The sequence below is a fragment of the Crassostrea angulata genome, chromosome 5, assembly GCF_025612915.1.
Source record: "Crassostrea angulata isolate pt1a10 chromosome 5, ASM2561291v2, whole genome shotgun sequence".
NCBI classification, from domain to species: Eukaryota; Metazoa; Mollusca; class Bivalvia; order Ostreida; family Ostreidae; genus Magallana; species Magallana angulata.
The window spans coordinates 4,647,743-4,657,979 of record NC_069115.1 but is presented as its reverse complement, the minus strand read 5'-3'; the positions used below and the strand labels follow the sequence as shown (position 1 = coordinate 4,657,979).

Sequence of the window (10,237 nt, the reverse complement as noted above, 5' to 3'; positions counted from 1 at the left end):
ATGACCTTTAGTATATATGATTTTGAGACATCTACTGGTATCATTAAAATCTGTGATCTTTACATTAATTCCCAAATTGTACAATTAAACATTATTAAGTTCTTCAACAAAAGGGATAAATCTTAGTGCCTTCTTTAAACTAAACTGTAAGCATCCACAAGGTTGCCAGACAGAAACTTAAATTGTACATAGACATAAGAATATCTGCAAACAATCTTCAAATTTTGATCAAAAGGCATAGGAAGTCTAAAATTAATAGACATAGGCACCTATAAACGTATCCAAGTTTTCATATTTTTATTTTTTTTCAACAGAAGCAATTGTCTTGTGTTTTGATCCTGAAGAGTCTGTAGATGGCAGAATGATAAAAAAAAAGTTTGATTGAGACAGTAGTTCATGTAATAAAACCAGTGTGTTTAATAAAATATTTTAGTCTTACACCAGTTCATACTCCAATAGCAATCCTTCTCTCTCTCTCTCTCTCTCTCTCTCTCTCTCTCTCTCTCCTGTGTATTGTTTCTTGACTTGTGAGATAAACAACAAAAATTTGTCAAGCTGAACTTGCAAGACATTAAAAGAGTTTTAAAAAGCATTGGCAAACACTTGCTAAAAAGAACATAAAATGAACGCAGATGACTCTTAAGAACAAAAATTCTCAGCCATGCACTTTATTAAACATTTTGATTTATATGTACATGAACAATTGCACCAAAATATAAATGCTCACAGTGATCTAAAATGAACTATATGTACAACCCCTGACTTCACCCAAACATGTAAATTCTCCAGACAATTTAGCACTGTTTGTTCAATCTAATACCAGCTGGTACAATTAAATGACTGTCATGACTCTCACATTCATCCTCACCCTACCCACGGTACAAAACATGCATGCTTTCATACACTTGAAACTATTTCACACAAGGAATAAATATACATGTTAATATACAACTGAACATGTTCCACAACTGCTCAATTCTTAATGCATTTGGTATTCAACATATATTGTAAAATATTAACATTCAATTAAACATTCATTTTGCTAATTGAAATTTATTCTACTTGCAAACCTTCTCAGTATTAAAGCAAGATTAGTTTATATCAGTATGATATTTTTAAAAAATATTTGAATCTAACTAAAGATTTTAAACATTCGCTTAGCAGTTAAAAATGAATTATGTAAAGATTTAAAGTTCTATGAAGTCTAACCCTTAGATAACAATGTCCCAAGCATTTTTTGCATGGAACAGTTACACAGAGATTTGACAGATACCAAGATACTGGTCACAACATGTCTACCCATTCAATCTAGTGGACAATGTCATGAGAGGTAGGTCAAGGTCGCAGATACCAAACTCAAGGTCATGCTTGGTCATATTTGCAAGTACACTTCTTACTTCTGTTGTTAAAAGAAAGTTTTCTATTTGCTCCTATTAGGCAAAACACCATTTTAACCCCCCCCTTTTTTTTTTTAACTTGTGACCTTTTTCTCAGCCCCCCACCCTTTTGGCATTTTTCAATTAATAAAATAATACAACACTTAAAGTTAGTACAAAAATCATCTGTTTCCAAGTTTTTGACTGATTTTTTTAAAGCTATCCTTCAAACCAAGACACCTATCTTTTTTCATAAAATATAAACTTTCTGCAGCAAAACAAATAATGCTTTTAAATTATCAATTAAAACATACAGTAGTTTTGAGATAAAAATTACATATTGCCTCTTAAAAGGTAAAAGTTAAAAAAAAAATTGAGTATAATACAAATACATAATTCATAACAGAGATAAATACACAAAGAACACACATATTATCCGTACTTCCGTGCCGGTATATGATACTTGGGTTTACTTAAGCTGAGCAATAAAACCACTTATCTACGAAAAGCTCGAGTTACAAAATCTGTGTCACAACCAACTTAGAATTGGCGTCAGAAAACCGAAATCACAACAAAACCAGTACGCTGTAGGAACGTCCAACAACAATGGCGTCGTCTGGTACCCCTACCTCCTGATTGTGTCCTCAGGCTCGTGTCCTCAGGCTCCTCAATTGTTCCTCCGCCTCCAGGTTTTGCTCTACATCCCTGGCCCAGGACTCTCTCTCTCTCTCCTAATACCATCCCTAGTGTTAAGTTCCCAGGCTGGGGCTAGCTGTGGACCCTTTGCTTTTCCCTTTGGTTTTGACACTGGCCAACTGCTTCATCAGATCTCGATTCTTTGTCTGAAAAAAAAAAATCATTTTTCTTGCTCTTAGATATAGTCAACAAAATATTATACTGAACACTGCCCTGAAATATAAGCAATATTTGGGTCAAGTTAAAAAATCAAGAGGATTTTACAACTTAAGCCCAAATATGGCAAGTATCATTTCTTTTTATCCTGCAACTCATTTACAAAATTACCCCATCTCATCATTATCAAGAAATAATAGTAGATCTTAGCATTTAATATTTTTTACAATGGTGAAAACAATCAATACAACCTTTGTGTCACAATTTACGTCCATAATTACTTTCCATTCATTTTGTGCTATGTTTATAATGTTACTAATTTATTGTTAGAGTTGCTTTCCATAGTTTAAAGCTCACTCAGCCGGTTTTACTAGGCGGGTTCTAATCCCGTGCATTTAAGAATTCAGTCTGGGCGTAGCAATTGGAGAGAGCGGACGTTTTCTACCAGCTCCCTCATTTCATCCTACATGTAATGTATAAGTATTTCTGACCAGAGTCCAACTATTCTGGGTAAGTTTGTTTTTATTTTAATGAAACGGATTTAATGCCGTATTTATTCCTAAAATGGCCAGATAATCTTGTTTTATATTTTCCGTGAGTAATTTGGAAGTATTTCGAAGTAATGTGTGATAATGAGTATTTGCTCATACGGAAACTATTAAGTAAAAGTATGTGTATTGTTGTGATGTAAACATATGTTGTATGTATTTCAGAGTAAGGCGCGTAGTAGTTGCCGTAAAATAAATGTATTTATGTAGTACACAAGTATATGAAAGTGAAGTACGTGTACGAGTCTAGTGATTGTGTAAAGTAAAGTATATGTAGTAAAGTAGTAAAGTTCTGTACAGCAAAATGTGCAAATATAAGTGTAAATACAGGAAAATGTAATGAGTAAAGTAATGCGCAGTAAAATGCAAGTATGAGTAAAATAATGTTATCTGTGTATTTATCATTTCATTTATATTTCAGATCCCTTTTTGTACCTTAATCTCAAGTGTGTTGAAGAATTGGAAATTTATCTGTAAATTATCACCTGAATAAAAGCTACGTAAACCTATTGAACGTTATTATTTTGGAGCCGCAACGCCACCCGGCGACACTTTGAATACACCCTTTATTAATTATTGGCTTTGAAAAGTAAGATGTTTGGTCATGTTTAAATCTAGCTGCAGGACTGTAGCTCCCGGTCTGAAAAAATTCGGATGGACGACCTGGGAGCTACAGTTCCTCCCATAGTAAAAAACTGCAATTTACGGCGCACAAAAAATTGCGCTAGTTTTGGACTTATTAACCTTATTTTCATACAAATTCTGTACAAATCTTTGATCCCAAAAAATTCCTCGGACATTTTTCTACAGATATCGTCACTTCACTTACTTCTGATAGTCTTTTAAACACCATCACCAGCCCTGTAAATTAAAGAGGTGCAAGTTTGTTTACATTTAAAAATGGCGACTCTCGATCTCGACGTAAATTAGCATCCTTCTTTTTCCGAGGTCGGTTATCATGTTTAAGAGAAGATCTGAGGCAAGTGTAGTGACGATATCAGTAGTAAATTTGCTGAAGAATTTAATGGTACTTATTATTTTTACAGAATTTATATGAAAATAAGGTTAATAAGTCCAAAACTAGCGCAATTTTTTGTGCGCCGTAAATTGCAGTTTTTTACTATGGGAGGCACTGTAGCTCCCAGGTCGTCCATCCGAATTTTTTCCGACCGGGAGCTACAGTCCTGCAGCTAGTTTAAATCAATCCCCCTTTCCTCTTGGACTCTGCTTGAGTACACATGTACTGACCTGGAGAGCGTCCAGGGACTCGGTGTGCTGTTTCAGCTGAGTCTGCTGCTTTATGCGATACTCCTTCTCCATCTCGTAGAGCTGAGCCTTCAACTCGGTGATCTACAAACAGACAGGCACCATTATATACAGACATACACCATAACACATACAGACACCATTACATGTACAGACATACACCATTACATATACAGACATACAACATTACATACAGATATACACTATTACATATATAGACAAAGACCATTACATGTACAGATATACACCATTACATGTACAGACATACAACATTACATATACAGACATACAACATTACATACAGATATACACTATTACATATATAGACATACACCATTACATGTACAGATATACACCATTACATGTACAGATATACACCATTACATGTACAGACATACAACATTACATATACAGACATACAACATTACATACAGATATACACTATTACATATATAGACATACACCATTACATGTACAGATATACACCATTACATGTACAGATATACACCATTACATATACAAACATACAACATTACATATACAGACATACACCATTACATATACAGATAAACATCATTACATATACATACATCCACCATTACATATACAGACACCATTACATATACAGATATACACCATTACATATACAGACATACAACATTACATATACAGACATACAACATTACATACAGACATATACCATTACATTTACAGACACCATTACATACAGACATACACCATTACATACACAGACATGCACCATTACATATACAGACATACACCATTACATATACAGACATGAACCATTACATATACAGACATACACCATTACATATACAGACATACAACATTACATACAGACATACACCATTACATATACAGACTTTTACACTTCATTTTTTGAGCCTCTCTAGTGGCAGCCAATTTTTTGTCTGTTGTTGATATTAAAAAAGCTGTAACCTTAACACTTTCACCTTTTGTCTCTCTAAAGCATTTTTTTACTTTCTATCTGTTGTTGATTATTTTTGTAAAGAGAAGTTTACACTCACATAACATGTAACGGTTACACTTTACCTTTTTGTCTCTCTCCAGCAGCTGTTGATCTTTGAGCTGGAGCTGTTTTTTGGAGGAGTCGAGCTGCTCCTGTAGCTGTTGTAGCGCGATCAGATGTTCCGAGCTGTGGGGATCCTCAACAGGCTTGTCCAGGGCACTGGCATTCAACAGTGACAACGACATACTGCTACCAAGTCCAGAACTGTAAGAAACATACAACTATACTGATACTGAGTCATAGAAATATATTAGTAAGATACTGATACAAAGTCATAAAAACAGAATAACATATTGCTTCAAGGTTCAGAACAGTAGACTAACATAGAAATATACTACATGACCTATTGAATAAAAAGTATGGATTCATAAAAACATAGAGATATGCTGCTGTCAAGCCAAAAAAAACATAACTACATACTGCTACTCTGCAGGTAATGAAAGGACAGGTGACACAAAATCATTTTCTTCTAAAAAACATTTTTTACAATAAAAATAAATCAGTTTATATCAAGTTCCTTGTTTGACTAGCATTTGATAAGAACAAACAGCTCCATGAAAATCCCAGCTGCAGCTGATCCCTGAGTCTATAATGAGATAACAATATTGGTGTTACTTTTGGTGCTTACCTCTTGGTAGGTGTTAAACCGTTGGCGTTATTTTTGGAGTCCATTCTGGACACCTTGTTGGGTGGGGTATCTGATGGAGTATTTGGTTCACTGGACCTACAATGAATGACATCAGAAATCAGTCCATTTTAGACAGTAGTGTGTACATCAGAAATCCTTTAGGCCAAAACAAAATTATTGTCTGTTTGGGATTGCCTCCAAACTCATTGAAATATCCCACGCTGATAAAATTTTATAAGCGAAAAATAAAGAATTTTTATAATCATGTTTATATGGAGAATTTTATTTCTTACCAATTTTTAACTAGTAAAAACTTCAAGTTTCCAAAAAAAAAAAAATTCCCTCCCCCCTCCCCCCCCCCCCCTCCTGGGTCTAGAAACCTCCAGGCAGCAGTTCCATACAAACATTTTTTTATGGACGGCCTTACTATCATTATCATTCTGTGTTCTTATTACCAAAATAAAAGTTCTAACATCTTAGTCAGTCACGGGCAAACTCTTACAGAGTATTGTAAAAGTTAGTTCCCTTGATCATCAATTTGGTTAGCCCATGAATAATCATGTCTTACCATATGGCAGCCATTGACCACAACTCTAACACACTGAGTGTTCCTAAATAATGTCAACATTCATACATTGATAAATTGCAGCAAGAATGGTAGATCAAACAGATGACTTTGGTAGTTTTTACAGTAGACGGAATGATAAAAATATTTTCAAGAAGTAAATGCTTCTAAAATTATAAACGATTTAGAATTCCAAAAGTAGGTCAACGTGTCCTACTTTTGGATTATGATGCACTTTTTATAACAAAGATGTACTGATCATCTAACAAATTTATGGTTTTAGGCCTAGCAGTGCTCAAAATAAGACCCAAACACAAAAAATAACAGATCTCCGTATGGGACAGGAAAGACCATACAAAAATATTTCTCACTGATAGACAAGGAAAACCAATATGGCTTACTTGTGTTTATGATGATGCTTGTGGCGTCCATGAGAGCGCCTGTGGTGATCTCGGTGGTGTTTGTGGTGTTTATGGCGGTGACTGTGACCGCCAGCACTGCTGCTGTTTGGTAGATCGGAACCTTCCTCTGGAAATTCCAACTTCTCTTGGTCTCCTTGACTACCGTTACTATGACGACTGCTAACACTGCCTATATTGTCATATTTGGAGTCCTCAGATTTGATATTCATTATGCTGTCAAACTTATCATTTTTGTCCACTTTTTCTTCCGGGAACTTTTGCTGGGTTGAGGGAAGACTTTTTCTTGCTTCTTCCTCACGTATCCTCGCTTTGGCCAGAACCCGTTTATATGCCAATGTACACAGCCAACACAACAACTTTCCATCAACCTGAAAAAAGTTAAATTGTCATGTCAAAAAAATAAAGGCGAAAGAGGGATAATCAGAATAATTCATTTATCTTTTTAATTTTCATCAGTATACCCTATCAACATTTTTAAATACTGGCATAAAATAGATTACATTTATTTTTCTAAAATGTTTATATCTACGAAGAAAACTGGAATAACTTAGTTAACATAGTTGACAGGTTGGATAGCTCATATAACTAATTCACTAACTCCTTCCAATCAAATCAAGATGATAACATTTAAATCTATCAAATCTTTGTGTAAATTTTCCATCTACAATTACAACAAAAAAACAGGCTATTCTATTCTCACCATAAAATAGTTTTCATTCTATCCGCCCATGGTAAATAGTCATCGAGACTATTCACTGGGGGCGATCAATTCCCCTTAATTTTAAACTCGGAACACCTCTGATGTAATCTGAGTCGCTACATTAAATTTGAAGTCTGATAACTCTAGTTTTTTTTACATTCAAGAAAATGTTTGTCTTCAGTATAATAAAATACTTATTTACTGACTATTTGGACAAAAGCAAGTTTATTATCCCCTTCGACAGCAACTATTCCCCTAGGCTTCCTCACGTGAAATTGTTGTTGTCTCAGGAGACAATTACGGTATCTTGCCACGGTCCTCATAGGTCCTCATAGCCAGTAAACAGGTACTGTAAATTCCTATTTAAAGGCGAGGAATTAATATCTGCCTAAAATCGCGAGAAGCCCGTCTCATGAATTTTAATTTTTGGACATATGTAAACTACATGAAACTATGATAAAATTTCGGCTTTCGTAATTTTATGTTCTTGCAATTTGATGGAAAACCGTCGAATCAGGGAATTAAGTTCTCGTATAAACAAGGAATCTACAGTACATAACATAACAGTTTAGACAACATGCTACAAGATGGCATCTCACTTTTTTCCTGCTGCCGTCATTCCTATCGAAGGCGCACTTTTGTTTGCACTGTTCACAAGTGGAAGGCGGGCCCCATTTCCTTTCAGCGTTTGTACACCTTTGACATTTGAACCCAATGAAAGCAGCCAGGATATTACAGTATTCACAGACTGTGGGCTAAAGAAAACATCAAAACACATTACAATTAGTCAAATACTTTTTTCTATTCAGGCATATGTTTTTTTCATTGACATTATTTTTATACAAACCCTTAGTGACAATGAAATTTACTTTCATATTACAATATGTACTCTCAAGTTCCTGAGCAAATAAAACAAGTTTATAAGAAAACTCTTACATTTTAAAGGAAATATTAGCTGTCAGTGATTTTATTTCTTCCTTGGTAAATACATGTACCTAAAGACCTTCAATCTATTGTAAGTTTTATCTATTGATTGAAAACTACACTAGCCTGTATTTTATATCAAAAGTCAATCATGGTAAAAAAAAAAGAGATGCCGTCTTAGTTTGAGACATGTTAACATTAAGAGTAAAATTAGAAATCCTACGACAGATTTCCAGGCCATTTTCCAGGAGGGTTTACAGGTAGATTTCTACTTCGGTTTTCACTTAAAAAGTGTAATCATCTAGGATAATTACCATGATATATCTAGGTGCGTGAAACGCATATCCATAATGTACTTTCTATCATCACCAATATAACATACTGATGAAAAATACTCAACATGTAGGATATAGATGTACATTTCAATCTCAGAATTTCTAAGCTTTAGTTACCTTTCCATAGAGTTTGACGTTTTGTGTACACTTCTTGCATATTGAGTTGATGCTTCCTTTCCTGTAGAAATAAAACCCACACAATTTAGACTATATATATCAGTATTAACAATCTGTAAAGTTATCATAATTTAGCTTTCAGTCAAAGAATGGAAAAGAAATATTATCTTCAACTCAGATATTTTAAATAAAAGGAAGTGCAGAAAAATAGTTGGCTAATTCTTGACAGAAAAAAAGTCCTGAATAGTTGTTTTCATTGAGTAAAACATTTAAATGTTACAATATTAAGTTACAAACATAATTTCATAAATAGGTTACAATTCATTGATGAATATATTGTAAAGGTTCTTCCAACTACAGCAATCATCAACTAATTAAAACTAAGAAACCTGACATACTCCTCCTGTTGGAACTCTCCTCGACAGTAGGTACACTTCACAACAGGGTAATGGTTCCTACAGTCCTACAAAACATCAAAATATATTATAGACGAATTATCTCAACACTTGTTTATCATCGCAACAAAAGATATTAGAAGTTATTTATATCTGTTAATATACAGTACCACATAGGAATTTGTCTCAAACAATTAAAATAATTTTCTATGATATATAGTGATTAAATTTTCTATGATATATAGTGATTAAAAGATCTTTAAAGTCTATAAAAGTCTATAATAGTCTGATTTTAATTTGTATCCTCATGATAAACATGAAAAACAATATAGAATCTCTCATTGATATTATTATTTAGCCACTTCACAGTAACCGTGGTACAGCTCTCTTGTAGGGTAAACTGATATTTGGCAAAGATTTAGTTTGTTGCCAAAGTTTAAGTTAGTAGATGATTAAAAGACGTAAATGAAACAATTAACGTTATGTCATATTTCACTAAAAGCTATGTTATTTTGCCCTGCAAAAGAGCAGTACCGCAGTTACCGTGATTAGGATTGAGCAAATAGCATCAACTTTAAACAGATATCTAATTGTTATTACATTCGTTATTAAAATTATATAAAATTTGTTTACAATTTACCTTGGTAAGCGAGGTAAGCAAAACAATATGAGGGAAAAATTTTTTTTCAGTGATCTGCAGGATATTTATGAATGGAGGTGGTCATAAAAATAACCATATATACTTATTCCACTGTAAATCATTTGGAGTTTAAGCTAGCAAAATGCTACATATAATCATCCAACACTTTGTAAACACAAAGATCAGAAGGATGAAAAACACAAACTTTTAGGTATGACATACTTTACAAAGCTGTTCGCTGGATGATAACTCTTCAAAAGGGTGTCTTTTATGACATTTAGTACATGCAAACAATGCAGCCATTATACATATGCACGATCTCCTCTCAAACTAGAAAATTACAAAAGCTTCTGTCTGTGAACTTGAGATTAATTATACACCGGAAGTGTCGGTATAAACCGGAAGTATTGAAAGAAAA

At 33.8% G+C, this 10,237-nt stretch overlaps 1 protein-coding gene across 2 annotated transcripts; it reads right to left on the bottom strand.

The window, feature by feature from the left end:
* Positions 1–6: 6 nt before the first annotated feature.
* On the bottom strand, positions 7–10,205 carry LOC128183558 (protein FAM76B-like). Of its 2 annotated transcripts, none has more exons than XM_052852607.1 (9): positions 10,042–10,205; positions 9,174–9,247; positions 8,785–8,845; positions 8,008–8,163; positions 6,688–7,076; positions 5,722–5,817; positions 5,117–5,297; positions 4,025–4,126; positions 7–2,218 (listed from the first exon to the last, which is right to left on the bottom strand). In XM_052852607.1, the coding sequence occupies exons 1-9, from the start codon at positions 10,120–10,122 to the stop codon at positions 2,126–2,128; spliced, it is 1,233 nt and encodes a 410-aa protein (XP_052708567.1). In that variant the 5' UTR covers positions 10,123–10,205; the 3' UTR covers positions 7–2,125. The 2 variants fall into 2 exon arrangements, with proteins under 2 accessions (XP_052708567.1, XP_052708568.1); XM_052852608.1 differs by having other exon boundaries at positions 9,183–9,247.
* Between the last annotated feature and the right edge of the window lie 32 nt (positions 10,206–10,237).